At 39.6% G+C, this 15,523-nt stretch overlaps 1 protein-coding gene across 7 annotated transcripts in view; it reads left to right on the forward strand.

Annotated features, from left to right (window-relative positions):
* CD47 (CD47 molecule) overlaps nt 1-7,057 on the forward strand; it is a 45,865-nt gene extending 38,808 nt beyond the window's left edge. For 2 of the 7 annotated variants that reach the window (XR_009351145.1, XM_059164232.1), the window contains 4 exons: nt 2,862-2,893; nt 4,272-4,296; nt 4,919-4,951; nt 6,811-7,057. Coding sequence is in view for 4 of the 7 variants with exons in the window: in XM_059164232.1 (XP_059020215.1) it covers nt 2,862-2,893; nt 4,272-4,296; nt 4,919-4,951; nt 6,811-6,815 (95 nt within the window). In the remaining 3 variants the exon portion in view is untranslated. The remainder of the gene's footprint in view (nt 1-2,861; nt 2,894-4,271; nt 4,297-4,918; nt 4,952-6,810) is intronic. The other 5 variants (XR_009351146.1, XM_059164233.1, XR_009351144.1 and 2 more) reach the window with 3 other exon arrangements.
* The last annotated feature ends 8,466 nt before the right edge of the window (nt 7,058-15,523 follow it).

A 15,523-nucleotide genomic window follows, 5' to 3' on the forward strand; every position in this document is an offset into this window, starting at 1 on the left:
TCACTAGAGTTAGGCTTGTTGTTTGTATGTGACATCAGTATCCATTATTTATAAGTCAGTGCTTGTTTATTTTTTTAAAGTCATTATCACTTAGTTCCATAGAAGTACATATAAATATGTCTTGATACAAATCAACTTAGTAGTATACAGAAGCCACATTTACCATAACATCATAGTTGTTTTAGAATGACATGAAAAAATATATATATATATATATAAAATCTAGTGATAGTTTATAGCCCATTGTTAAGGAAAGGTGAGTCTGATATCAGTAGGAAAAATAGTCCTGAAAATTCAAAACCTAGAAAATCATTTGTACTGTGTGGTCAGGTGTTTCAGGGAGAGAAGAATAAATCAAGAAGAAACTATGCAAGGGAGCTTGTATGGAGTCTGTAAGGCTTGTGGTTTAAAAATAAATAAACAAATAATATAAATATAAATATATTATATATAATAAACAATTTATATATAATAAATGTATTTATATTTAATAAATATATTATGTAAATATATATTATATAAATATACATTACATAAAATATGTTATATAATGTGTATTTATAAATATGTATAAAATAGATAGTTTACATATGTATTTATATATATTTAGTATATATATATATGTTTAACTACATACATATGTGTAGCTGTCAGTGCCTTAGAACCATGATAGTAGCAAGTAAAGCACAGTAATTTTGTCACAATGATCATATGTCTATGGAAAAAGATTAACTCAAATGAAATGAACTTCTGTACTTTTGGATCTTACAGTATTAGAGGAAGCACAGCTGACTCCTTTCCTTCTTCATCATTGTTCTTTAGGGAGGTCTTTTTCAGAGTGGTCTAGACAAACTGATATTCCTTGGACCTGAGAATTGGGACTCAGAAACTATTCTTTACACATTATTAGACAGAAAAGGAGTTACTTGGAAGTTCTTAATAATAATTCCGATAAATAAATTTATGATCTCGAAAATGTAGGCCTAAAATCTTAACCTCTGACCCTTCACACGACCAGTCAGAAATTTTCACAGCTGTTTTCTTTTCCTTGATAGAGCATAGAGGGCATGGTTTAGTTGAAGTAAGTTGTATATACACGTAGCTACAATGATGATCCTTAACGAAGTTCTGTAATTCTTCCTGGCTTCTTTGGGGGTCTGCTAAATGTGACTCACCCACCCACATTCCCAACCCATTTCACTCTCTACTACTATTTTTTTTTTTAAGATTTTTTTCTTAAGTAATCTCTACACCCATTGTGGGGCTCGAGCTCAGAACCCTGAGATCAAGAGTCACATGCTCTACTGACTGAGCCAGTCAGGCATCCCACTCCATACTACTTTAAAATGTGGTTTTCTTGTTTGGCTGCCAGGATCATACCACTCACCACGGGCATCTAGTAAGGGAGCTTTATTTTAAGGCAACCCATAATACTAACAGAGAAGGGAATCTCCTGAGAGCTGGGACACAGGCAGGCTTCACCGGGACTAGAACAGTAAGCAGTTTAGGAATTGGAAGGATCCAATGCAGAACTGAGCCATCATGTCACCCTCTAAGTAACAGGAGTTAGTCAGTGCCCATCTGTCAGTTTTATTATCAAGTTCCTCTCTGATTCTTTCCCTACAAGCTTATCCTCCTCTTTATGGGCTTATCTTGTATTTTATTCTTGTCTTCTCACTGGTAGTTTCTATTACCTTTGTCTTTAAGCCTTGAGCTCCTCCCCTGGATTGCTGTCTTCTTGTCACCTTTCTTTCCATCTCCCAACTTTCAGGTCTTCTTTCTGTTTCTTCTCTAAGTGCTCCAATGGGAGAGAAAAGGTTTTCAGGCTAGTCAGTTGCTGTGGTCTCTGAGAGAGTGTCTCAGCTTCTGGCTAGTTTGTACACTGGCTGCCCTTGGATAGGGTCTCACTTCCATTGCCCATCAGTTTTGGAAGCTTGTTAGAGGTGGGCATGGAGGAGGAGGAGCTATAAGTAGGGAGCACAGAACCCTGGAGCAATCCCTGGGGCTTGCTTGAGTCTGCTCACAATCAAATCCAGGCTTCTCTCCCCCCCAGGACAGTATAATTGACTGTCCCATAGCCCTCACCCTCCTACCGACAGGCTCACAGGATGTTGCTGCTTGATGCTTTTGATTATGCAGTACTCATTCTGTATTTAAGACTGGCTTGAGCTGCTCTGGGACCTTCTCACTTGGCTTTTGTAAGGAAGTTCTTTTTCCCCATGCATCTAGAGTAATATTTTTTTCCATTTGTCACTTTCTTCATGCCCTGTATTCCTTCATCTCCATTAACCAGTCTGTTTAGAAGCAGTGCCAAGGGTAAATTGGAAAGCTGAGTAGGAATACATAGAGAAGAAGTTGATTGTGGCTAAAACTAGCTGCTTAGAATAATTCATTAAAATCAGAAGGATCTGAATATTTTCTTTAGTTTGTTAGTGATTTGGAGCTTTGAAAATGGAAAGATGGAAGCAGAAGAAAAGACTGGGCTACAAGGACAAGAACAGTGAGCTAAGGGCAGGCAATGAAGTAGCCGGTGGAGATTGGTCATTTCCACGTTTTGTCTACTTTCTGGCTGGGCTGAGTTAGGGAAGGGTGTAGAGTCCACAATGGGGTTGAACAGATGATAGCATTTTTCAACAAGAAGTGTAACAAGTGGCTGATTTGGGGGAAAGACAACATGTGCAAATGAAAGAAGGTAGATAGATGTTCATTATTTGATGTGGATGAATCATTTGATCATTTTATTCTATCAATGCATATAATCATTTGAAATTAATCATTATATGGTCATTGAAATGAAACATTATATTGCCTTCATTTGTATAATTTATTCAGTTTATTTTTTCAATTTTTAATTACATCAGCTTCCAATCAGAAGACTATACAACCTCCTAGGGTAAGTTAAACTTTCTTAAGTGAATTGGGAATGATCACTTGATGGTTTTGACTGAGGAATGGTCATAGAGATGTTGAAGACTTCTGCTCTCTCTTTAGTAGTATAACATCAGAATAAGAGAATATAGAAGTCATTTCATGACTTTGCATGAATAGATCCAACTCTGTTTTAAAACCTGTTTGGTCATGATAGTTGCAATAGAATAGAATCAGTGATTCCTTAAGATTGGGCTGACTATTCAAGTGACTTCTCACTTCTCAGAACTGGAAAGTTCATGTGTAAGAATAATGGTTATTATCTCTGCTGAAGGAAGCTGACTGCAGTATTCTGCTCACCCATTGGCTCCATTTGATGTGCATATACAACATGATATTTCAGGCTTTAACCTGAGGGAGAGAGATTTGTGTGAAATTGATTTCATTAAAAATAATCTATAAAATAAATGTAAATATTTCTGGAACAAATCTGTTCTGAATTGTAATTTATTTCCCTTCTTCCCTCATTTTGTAAGTATTTTTTTCTTCCTCTGTACTGTACTGTAATTTTCACTATGTCTTGGATACCTTTAAAGCTATCTAAGAAAATTCCAAGAAAAGGAGCAAATTTAAGAGATAAACTGAAATAGATAAATGAGCATGTGGAAAAAAAAAAAAAAAACCAACAACAACAACCTGTAGAGACTGGTTATAGGACATGCCCAAGAACTATTTTCTTGAAAGAAGGTCTGGAGAGGTCACCTTCTAGAAAGGAGTAATAGCTCTATCTGGAAGGCCAAAATCAAGACTCCTGTCTGTGGCAGGAAGTGGAGATTACATATATTCCTTAGGCCTGATGAGCCTCAAAAGACATGCCTGAGAGGCAAGGGGGACTTAGAGGTAAATCTTACCACAGGTGTTTCTGCTAAAAAGATGGGTGCTGTAGCTACATTGGTCACCAACAGCCAGCAGTGTTTAAAGTGCCTCTGTTGGAGATAATCCAACCATTGGACCCTTAAATCTTAACACATTTTCTTTCCTCGTTACTGAATTCAGTTTGCATGATTTGAAAATGATTTTGTTTTGGTCTCACCTCTTATTTAGCTCTTTCATTTATTTTTGTATTGCTATTTATGTTTGCACTTTTGGGGAAGTTAGAATTTCTTGAACTAAAAGAAGCAGAATGGGTGGGAAATTCTGCTTAAAATTAATACAGTTATTATTAAACTATTAGATAAACTTGGCAAGCTTTGTTTTTTTAACTTTTATTGCCTTATTCTGTTTTCAGACTGTAAGATTCACTCTTTACTATATAGTTTAAATGTTAGCATTTATAAATTTTAGTATAAAAGGGCATGAAATAAATTCCATTTTTACGTAAATATATTTTAAATATTTTCCAGAAAGCTGTAGAGGAGCCCCTTAATGGTATGTGGTTATTACAAACTTGTATATTTTTCTTGATCTATTACCCGATCATAATTTGATTAGCCTCCCAAAGCAGTTAGAATGCTCCATCTGTGCCTTGGGAGAAATCTAGGTTTCTTTTGTTTTGTTTTGTTTTTGCCTTGACCCCTCTTTTCTTGATTATTCGGAGTACTGCTATTGTACTTACTTCTGAGAAGAATGCACTGTTCATTATCTCTCCAGAGTTGCTTGCTCTGGCCAAGCAATATTTAGGCGAGGGGACATTTGTCTTATATTAGCCAAGATGAAGCATAACACCCACAACAGAGAAGAATCTCAATTAATTTCACTTTCGGATTTATAAGTTTCAGATTTAGGCTGTTACCAGGGAATGAGACCAAGGATCTCACTTTCTTTCTCCCTAAATCTAGATCTGTGTTCCCAACTGACTTTGTTTCCTTTGTGGAGTCTGTGGGTATGATCCACAGAAAGGCTTTTGTAATAAAGTAATAAACTTAAAATTAATTTGACTTTATAGCTGTGGAATAGTTAGCATGATATTACTGCATATTTACTTATTTAGAAATGATTTCTAATTGTGGAATCTTACTAACTGCCTGCTTGGCTTGTTACTAATTCTTAGCATTTAAAGAATCAAAAGGAATGATGAATGATGGTAAGTATAAAATGCACCTACAATTATAGATCGGTTAAAATAAGAACACTGAAAAGAAATAAAGTGGCTTCTTGAAAGTATGCTCTTTCTTATATGTAAAAGGGACACTGTCAAATCATAAAGGTCTGCATGTCTTGATTTGTAAAACTTAAATCTCTTCAAAGTTGTAAGACAAGTGCAGGAAAAGCTGTCGGGTGTCACTCATCCGACCCTCCAGTCATATTGTTCATGCATAGTAAAGAGGAATTACTGCTTTTTCAAAAACATTTTTCACCGGCAGTATCTGGTACCTGTAACTTTTAAATGCTTTTTAGAAGACGCATAGATAACCTGGCACAAATCTTTATCATCTTGACAGAGTTTCTTTTGTGCTTGTGTTGGCAACCTGTTGCATTTAATTCATGGGGACTTAGTATCTCTGCTTTTCTAGGCAGGACTCAGTTCTGTCCTTACGGGAGAGGATTTAAGAGAGAAATGTTGGGTAGCTCGAGCTTTTGCTTCTTGTTTTGGAACTCTGGGCTAATAAATTCTAATGTTTGTTGACTATTTCAAGGGCATCTTTGTTAGTTTTTAAAAATAATAATTAAGTCTGAGCTATTGAGTACTAGAAGTATTCATTTTGATTGTCCCTTAAGATTCTGTGGTACTTCAGTTCTGTTAACATTTTAATAACTTTATGTTTTTACCTTATCAAAAATGTCTTCATACCTTTGATATTTGTCAATCATGTAAATAGTTTGCTATTTTACTGCTGTAACATCCATGACCTACCTCTTCACCTCTGTGGCAAAGTGAAGCCTTTAACATGAGGGGCTTCGTTCCCCTGAGAGCAGTTTTTGCATGAGATTAAAAACATGCGGATTGTGTTTTGGTGGACAGAGTTTAAAACAAGGCTTAGGCCATGTCCAACAGGGAATCACAGAGTGATTCCACTTTTGTAAGTTTGTGTCACAACCATAGCCTTTATTAACAAAGATGTATGTTTTGTTTGCCAACCACCACCCTCTGGAAAAAAAAAAAAATTGGAGTTGGTAAGAATAAACTAAGTGATATTTAAAAAAAAAAAAAAAAGAACTGGTCCCTGGAATTATGGCATGGTTTATCCATGTTTACGTTCTCATGGTTTATTTTTTAATTTCCTTGCTATCTTCTTGCTGTAGTGTCACCCTTCTGCAGCTGTATGAGGAAATGAAACTCCTCTGTTTTCAGAAAACTAGTACAAGAGCCTCAAGTATCTCTTCCTTTCTTTAGAACCACTGTAGCATAGAGTAGTTCTTTTGTGTTCATAGCACACAAAATCTGTGATGGCCTTTGAAACTCCCTTAATTTTGCTAATATTTAGCTGTTTAGAATTTGTTGGTTTAAAAAAAACCTGTGTTTCTGGTGGGCTTGTAGCTCACAGTGTGTCTGCCTGGTCAGTAAGTGAGTTTCAAACTAACCTTCTATTGACCACAGTACCCCTTTCTCTTTCTCCTGGCCCAAATCAACATTTTATTTTACTTAAATGATATAGGTCTGAAATGAATGGAATATAACATTACTCTGTAATCAATATCTTTTGCTTTGAAAAATCAACATCACTTGGCTTTTCAGCTAACCCAGCAAACTGAGATTACCAGACTTTGTTGATTTTTTTTTTTCATTTGGCATTGACTGGCCTTTTACTTACTACAACTAAAAAGGCTGATGATTTGCCAGGTTTATGTCTGTGACCTTTGCAAATCTAAGATTAAATAGTTTTCCTTTATTTTTAGATATCGTATATGTGACAATTCCAGTTTTTTAAAAATACATCAACTTGTTAATGTGTAGAAAATAGATATGAGTCGTGATTACATGTTCATTTTTCAATTTTCCAGAGTAACTGAAATGAAGTGATGGACTCTGATTTGGAAAGTAGTGAGACGTGAAAGGAATACAATTGTGTTTGAGCACCATGGCCTTGATTCACTGTTCAGGAGAAGAAAACAAGAAAAATAACTGGTTCTCATCTGTGGAAAAAAATTAATCATTGACCATTAAATGATTATTGTTACAGTTAAGTTTTTATTCAAAGCATTTGTAATGTAGTTAATAAAAGAATTATTATCTGTGTTGTGTGCCCAATTGAGATCCAGTTTTTTGTTGTTATTTTTACTCATTTAGGGGCAAGAGTAGAGTGGCCAACTTCCAAGAATGATCCTTTTCAGATCCTTGGGTCTCTTGACTTTAGGTCACCAGTTTAAATTGGTTCAGGGTGAGAATTACCTGGTGCGACCCTCGTGGTTTCCCAGAGAGGCTTATGAAGAACAGTGGCTTCCATAGAACCTTAGCAATCCCAGATTCACAGCCAGGTTGGCAGTTATGGCTGGTGTTAGCCAGATACCGTTTGTACCACTTCTGGGTCAAGGGAATAGCGAATTGAAGTACAGATAGGAGCACGCTTGGGAACGTCTTGAATGCCGCCTCCATGTGCCGCGATCCGGCAGGAGATCACGGTCTTCATTCTTGGGGGTTGCCATTCACACATTCTTCTCCGACATACAGTGTAACGAATCCTTTCCAGGTTTAGGGTAATTTTATTGATGGATGTGTTTTTCTTTTATTCACACAACCCTTTAAATCCTCTCTTGTCCTCCTGGTATTTGCTTCTGCTGTGCAAGATGTAGCACCTTTTCTCCTCTTTGAACATGGTCCAGTGACACGGTAGCATCATTGCAGAAAGGAGCCAGACTTATTCTCAGAGAACTATGTTCACACTTTTCAGCAAAAATAGCGATGGTTGTAACATATGTATTTCCTTCCTCGGATTTGAAGGCACAATCTACAGTGTTTCTTCACTTCTTTTCTGATCTGGGGCATGAAAAACCAAGATTGAGATTTGAACTATGAGTCTCCTGCATGGCAACATAATGTGTGTCCCCGTCAGGCTGACAAGCCCACCCAATACAGGGTGGTTTTGTTACTGTTGTATCTGTGTTGCATGATAAACACTCATCATCTTCCTTGTGTAGTCCTGCCTCCGTAAGCCCCTCACTCTGAGATCCGAAAGTAAGGCAAACCTTCCACATTTCCTACCCCCGTTAGAAGATTAACGTTCTGACAGTCGTGATCGCCTGGAGTACTTTTAGCTTCTTAGCACTCGTTTTCTTCCTGTGTGTGTGTGTGTGTGTGTGTGTGTGCGCGCGCGCGCACGTGTGCACACATATGTATAAGATAGGCACATGCATCTTCTGTACGGACAACAGTGGGGTACCTACAGGAGAGCACATGTTAATTTCATGCTTTTAGTAACAACATTAAAAAAAATCTTTATTGGGCGGGATTATATTGGATGCAACTCTGTGATCACTTAAAACTTCAAAAACTTCTAGGTAATTTGCCAAGCTTTTTGACTGCTCACAATACCCTCTAAAAATACTAGTAATTCTTCCTGTCTGTATAATAATAAGACATTCATATCTGTAGTTACATAACTAATAGTTATTTCTTAGTCCACTGAATGTTCCCATGTGCCTCTTTTATGCCAAATTAATCGTCATATTTCATGTTGGGACCAAGTGGTTTGCCTCTGGCAAACCTTCTGACCTGCTGATGCTTCTCAGAAAACTGAGCAGACTATGAAGACAGCTCTTCTTGGGAAAAAAAAAAAACAGTATTTTCTTCCCTAATTGTGTTGCTGTCCAAAATATTATCATATGTAGAGGGAGCTGTATTCCTTTATATAAATCTGATGGCTCTTGCTGCTCTTTTTTCCTCTGAAAATATATTTTACTAATATTGTTTGTTACTTTAGAAATCAATTTTGATGAAAGGAGGAGAAAAGCAGATGGACTTCAAAAAAAAATCCAGATACCTATTCTGTTAAGAAAAAGTAGGGCATGAAAATCTTTATAGCAAACTTTTTTATAAGCTCAAAGTTGTACCTTTTAATATGCAGTAAGGTCTCATTTATTTGGGGTTCAGCCTTGGGACCCATCCACAACCCTTTGTGTTCTCTTAAACACTGCCTGTCTTTGGAGGCACTCACTGCCCTAGACAACGCACAGGGGAAGCAGGAGAGAGATGCCAGGTGACATCAACTCTTGCTCGTACTAGTTGTCAGCTTCTCTGGAAAAGGGACCACAGCAGCAGGAAGCCTCTTGCTTGGGCATCATTGGGCCAGTTCATTCCCTTTAAATCAGACTTGCGGTGGCTCCCAATTTTTTGTCACACCAAAGGAGAATTGTTAACAATGTTTTGAGCATCACGTATCCATCCCCGACCCCGACAACCTGCTTTTTACTCAGTGATCCCAATTTGTGCCATTGACTCCTTCGCTTGATTTTATTTAGTGTGCACCCTCTGGTGCCACTTGTCATTTTTGCAACAACTTTTCCAGCGTTGTTGGTCAAATCCAATTTTCTGTCTCCTTCAAAACATTGTCCTCCGCCCCTCCCTCCCCTCCTGGCTCTCATCTGTAGCTTAGCCCCATCCATGTCACTGCCTCTTTCATCTTGTATACACCTTTCTTAGTACTTCATGTGTGTCTGCTGAGTTCTGTCCGTTTTTTTGTTTTGCTTCTCTCAATTTTGAAATTCTATTATGGCAAGAGCCTCCCCTTTCTCTTCCTGCAGTGTTTTGCATACATTAGGTGTTCAGTGCATAAGTTTGATGATTGGAAGTTGGCTATATGCAGATTCCCCACTATTTTCAGTAGGGTGATCTAGATGGTTCTCTTTTTTGGACAAATTTCACGTGCCCTGAAAACCTTAAAAGAGGATGACTTTTCACCTGGAAACTCCAGGTCTGTTTTGTTTAAATTTTTGAGAATGTCAAAATGAAAAAATGGGGCCTTCCCAAAAAATGACAATAATGCTCATGCCAGGATGCTATAGTCAATTTAGTAAATGACCAAACAAATTGTGATTTGAGTTACAAAGCTCAAAAAGTGATAAGTTTACTCCTCATCTCATTAAGAATCAAGCTTTATATCACCTTCTAGATATTTTTTGTCCTAAAAGAGATACTCAAAAACAGATCTGTGGGATGTGTATGGAAATACATACTCCTTTACTTACCTGCCATTGGAAACCGGAGAAATGATTGTTGGACGACCCTTTCTCTTTTTATTACGTTTCATCTAATGGAGAGTTTATTTAGAAACCTTAGTTTCACATGTGTCATATTTTCAAAATCACTAACTGCCATCACCCACTGGGGTCCTTTGTTAAGTCATTTTCTGTAGCTAATAGGGATAATCCAGGTAACTTTTAAGAGATAAGCAGTGAACAGGAAGTTTTCCTGCCTTTGGCTTTTGACAGCTCTTACTTATCATTTAAAACCAGCTTTCCCATAAATTTAGCCTTTTTGAAAAGAGAGTATTTGTAATAAGCTTCTCTGTAAGGTAACATCAGTGGAATCTTAAGTGTTGTCATCAGGGTTGGTGAGAGAAGGAAACATTTCTGTTTTATTAAATGGAGCATTATTTACAAAAAGCCATTGTTAAGATTTAGATCCTACATCATATAAATATCCATTAACCATTCTAAATAAAGAAAACTCCAGTGTTGCTATGTGCAAGATCCTCTCTTGGGGCTTTTTTCCATAGCAATTAAAGGTGTGCTATTTGTCAGTAGCCATTTTTTGCAGTGATTTAAAGACCAAAGTTGTTTTACAGCTGTGTTACCGTTAAAGGTTTTTTTTATATGTATTAAATCAATTTATCACTGTTTGAAGCTTTGAATATCTGCAATCTTTGCCAAGATACTTTTTTTATTTAAAAACATAACTTTGTAAATATTACCCTGTAATATTATATATACTTAATAAAACATTTTAAGCTATTTTGTTGGACTGTTTCTATTGCTGTTAAAGCAGACCACAAACACATTCCAAAGAAAGTTAGTTCATTGTATCTTCAAGTTGTCCATATTCTAGGTAACAATGCAAAGGATCACTTAAAATATTAATTTATACATTCCTTTTTAAAGTACATTAGCCAATAAGCAAACTTTTAATTGGAGCAAAGTTTTAACAAGTTTTAAGCAAGTCTGTCATGTTGAATTCTCCCACGGTCTGGTGTGAACGTCACTTGGGAAAGCAGGAACCCTGGGTTCCGGTCCTAGCTGTCCTGCTGACCAGCAGAGAATCTTGGCAGGCCGCCTCGCGACATCTCCGTGCCCCTCCTCACCTGCAGAGAGAAACCTCTTTCAACACTGAGCTGTACATTTAAAAAGTTCTCCCTTTTAACTAGTTGTCACTTAGGATTATTTCAATTACTAGTGAAAGAAAACCTGTATCTAAGAAAAATGGGATTTTTCGGCTAGCGTAATTGAAAACACAGGTGCACAAACTGGATATGGGCCTCAAAGCGGTGTCCTGCGGATCCCCGGTCTCCCCAGCTCTCAGGCTAGCTCTCGCCGGCCTTCAGAGGTTGCGTGCGATAGGAAAACAGACCGTTGCCGTCCGAGACCCACCTGCTGCCAAGGTCAGGGAACATGGGAGGAAGAAAGAGGGCATCTCTCGCTCAGTAGTCCTGTCCGGCCCCATATTCCATCTCCGTGCTGTGACTGGGTCCCCAGCCTCCCACTCTCACTCAGCGATGCCAGGCACCCCTGACGCTCCCAGCAGACTGGCCCAACTCCCTCCGCTAGCTGGAATGGAGACGATGGGTGCCCTCTGGGGTGCAGGTGGGGATTGAGGGGAAGTGAACCTGCAGCCCGAGTCGGGGGGTTGGTACCAGATGATGAGATGACATTAGACTTTGGAGCACAGCCTTCCTAGTCGGCACTGCGTGCCTTGCACGTACTCCACGATTCTGCATTGTAGGTGTGATTGTCGACTGTTGGGATGGAAAATAATACTTTGCAGCAAAGTACCATCTCATGTCTTACCTCATAGGCAATTTAAATTTTTTATGCATGTATGAGAACTTTTTCACTCTCAGCAGGAGTAACTAATGGAGTTGAGAAAGCGTTTAAATGGCCTACCTCCTGCACTGAGGGCTGCTCTGTGTAGCAGGAACTGTACTCAACCTGATTAGGACTCCCACGGAGGTGGCTTGCAGATACAACTGGGTTTCATTTCTGAGAGGTGCCTCTCCAGCTCAAGGCCTCAAGTCTGATAGCTTTAGAAAGTGCCGGATTATGGTAACACCATTCATATAGGACGTGATTTCACCAGTAGCTCAGAGGTTTGAGCACAACTGACTGTGGTGGTGTGAGCAGAGGTTGTGCCAGAACTCTACACCCCGGGTTTATTTTGTGTGTGCAAGCTTCATGCTCAGGCACCCATCCACCAAACCCGGGGGGCCGGGGGAAGGGAGAGGAGAATGAAGTATTTAACCCTGAGTTATGGATAATTGGGTTATTTAATGTTGAAGACAGCACCAATGACTGCATAGAAGTGACTGGACCTAATCATGAGAACCCACTCACTGAGCACCCCCATTCCTGTAGTCAGTCATTTGCCTAGAATGCGGGTGCCTTTCAACTCTGATAATAGCCAGTTGTGGAGGACCGATGAGTGAGAAATGTTTGCTAAGGCGGTCCAATTTGGAGAGAAATAAAGTAGAAGTCTGAAAACTGCCGTCTGATGTCAGTCTCGATGCCAAGGACCGTGCTGGATTTGCAGATCTGCAGAACGGCTGCTCTTCTCTTCTAGATGTTGTCCTACACATGGCGCGGTGCAAGGCTCCGGGCTCCTCCCCCCAGCATAATCTTATTTGATCATCGACCTGCCTTCCGGAAAAGACAACAATTGTTTCACTTCCTGATTTCCTTTAAATTGCCTGCAAAATTCCTCAAGATTAAACCGACAACATACAGAAGCTGATCGACATCCTAAACAAATGGACTGTTGGCAAAATTTAAGTGTAATTTGCTTAAAATATGGAATATATCTTCCGTGGAAGCTCTCTACTTATTTACTTTTTAAATATATAGCAATTTAGCAATTTCAGCATATGTACCAGATTGTGTGGGGAGATATCTTTCACGCTGAGGACAACTGGAAAGTACTAGAATCTTTGCCCTTCCACTGCTACACCTCATTCGCTACTGGTTGTAGGATAGGTTTCCCACTGCCTTGGGTGCAAGTCCTGTGGTGGCACAACAACCACTCCCCACCCTCAGTAATACTTCTCACTCTCCAGGGAATTTCCACCCCCTCTGCAACCAGATATTTTTAGAATGTAATGTTCATAAACCCCATTTTTGCAAGCTAGAGAATGCATGTATTTGGTTAACTGAAAAAAAATGTTTTTTTATTGCGATGTTATCAAGTGTTTAATTCTCACAGTTGAATTGGTTCGGTATATATCTTGGATTTTTAAAAATTTGATTATCCTGGATTCAGCAGAGTCCATATCTCCTCAGATCTTTAGCTGTATGCCTGGGTATCCACAGGGATTGTTCTGGTAACAACTGTTACTAAATGGAGTAGAAAATGCTACTCTGGATCCTCTGTGGGGATATATTTGAGAGCATCAACACATATCAGTTGTTCCCATTTTCACTCAAAGAAAGTTGTCAGAAAATCATGGAATTTTTTGTTAGGCTTTAAGCTGATTGTGGGGCATTTAGTCATTGCCCAAAAGAATTGTGAATGAAATCACACCAAAAAATTTTCTTAATTATCTTTTCAAAAGCATCACACTTGGTAACATTAAATCCTCTCATATTACTTTTATGTTTCTGGCAAAGTATTAAATACAGTCTCCTGGAAGACATTTAGTCAAAAGATTTGACCAGAATTACCAGACCTCATCCTTGGGACTTCTGGCAAGAATCATTTTTCTTTGCTAAGTGAACTGACTAGACTTGGGAGAGAGACCCAACAAGGTCCCTCCCCCAAAGCACCTGGGAGCCTCCAAAAGAGCCGTGATATAGTGAAAGAAAGGTCTCAGAACAGACTTTTCCTGAGCGACCAGATCCTCTGGGAGGCCACTCAGTCGCTTTAACTCGTGTTAATGAGCCAGTTACTGACTTACAGAACTTGGTCCTGTTCCCCAAAGGACTCCAAGGGCCTGCTCAGGTCAGGTACCCTTGCACCGAGAGGAGCCGCATTTGTGACCACAAGCACTGCCCCTGTGGACGCAAACTCTGTGGGTGCCGGATGTGGGTAAACAGCTCTATGCAAAACCCTGCCTCGAAATGCCTTGCTCAAAGCAACTGGGCGCAGGGCTGAGAGAGTCATTCATTCGTATAGCGAACAGTGTATTAGTCTTCCCCTGAGAAACAAAGCCACCACCATCATTTGTACTATACGCAAAAGACAAGTTTATTTAAAAAAACAAAAACAAAAACAAAACAAAACCAAAAACCCACAACAGAAAAAAAAAAAAAAAAAAAAAAAAACAAACCAATTCCCAAGTCGACAGATTCCAAGGGCCTGGATGCCTGGCGGTGACACAGATGCGGATGAAAGCCGGATTTGAGGAGCCAGCCTTCTCTGGTCCTCCCGGGGATTTTCATTCTTCAACTTGGAGATAAAAATAAGGGCCAACATCTCAAGGTGAGGAGAGAGAGAGCAGCATGTGTTCTTCCAAAGACCTGACAAGATAATAGATTTTTTTTTTTCTTAAAGCTGTTGCTGAGTGTAACTTACTTATTGTTTCAAAGGGCTTTTTTCTAAAATGAAATCTACGTAAGCAATTGTAAAGAAATCTAGAACACCCCCAGGGTGACTGGTGTTAGAGTCCTGTCAGGGATTTAAATCCGATTATTAGTCTGAGAGTAAGGAGAGAAAACCGGCCGGGGGTCAGCCTGGGAAACAGTACTGGCCACGCTGGCCGCATTCATCAGCCAAGTCATTAGTGCCCTACAGCACAGTTCAGCGCATGTATTCTGACTCTTGAAAGAAGGCCGCAGAAGTTTCAGTTTTCCTGATAGTTTCTTTTTCTCTGGAGTCGAGATGCTTCCTCCCCTGCTATATGCCACCTCGTCTGAGCCCCAGATGGAACCTGGAGCCAGCTGTCAGGGCAGAAACTTAGAGGAGAGGCAACGATGCAGAATCAGAGCACCCCATGCCCCTGCACGGCCCCCAGCTGTGTGACCCTGGGCAAGTGAGCTGACTTCTCTGTGCCTCTGTGTCTTCATTCATCAAAAGAAGATTCAATGTGAACACTGAAAGATATGAGGCACGTGAGGTACTCAGCACAGTGCCTGACCCAACGTAAGCACTCAGGAACAGTAAGCTATTTCTCGTTTTCCTCTTCTTATTAAACATGGGCTAAGGGGCGGGGGGGGAGGCGGGGGGGACCTGGCATGACAGTCTAGAGGTGAGCATAACATATAGTGGAGTATGTATTTTCCTATGCAGGGTTATTGCCAAAGAAACAAATAGAACATGACGGGGAGTCTAAAACGATGTGACAAGGGCAGCTACACTGCAGACGTGGGCACTCCAAGCAAAATTTCTTGTCAGGACACCCTCTGGGTCCATTCATGAAACCAGAGTACAGGAAGGGACGTTCGAGAAGGGGAGTGGGTAATACTATTTACCCTCTCCCAGAATGCACAGAGGACGGAAGAGAAGGAGCTCGTCCTTGTAGCACAAGGAGGGTCTTTGGAGCCCTGCTCCTGCCAGTTTTCCTCAGCTCATCCATTTATG

Source organism: Mustela lutreola, chromosome 2, assembly GCF_030435805.1.
Source record: "Mustela lutreola isolate mMusLut2 chromosome 2, mMusLut2.pri, whole genome shotgun sequence".
NCBI classification, from domain to species: domain Eukaryota; kingdom Metazoa; phylum Chordata; class Mammalia; order Carnivora; family Mustelidae; genus Mustela; species Mustela lutreola.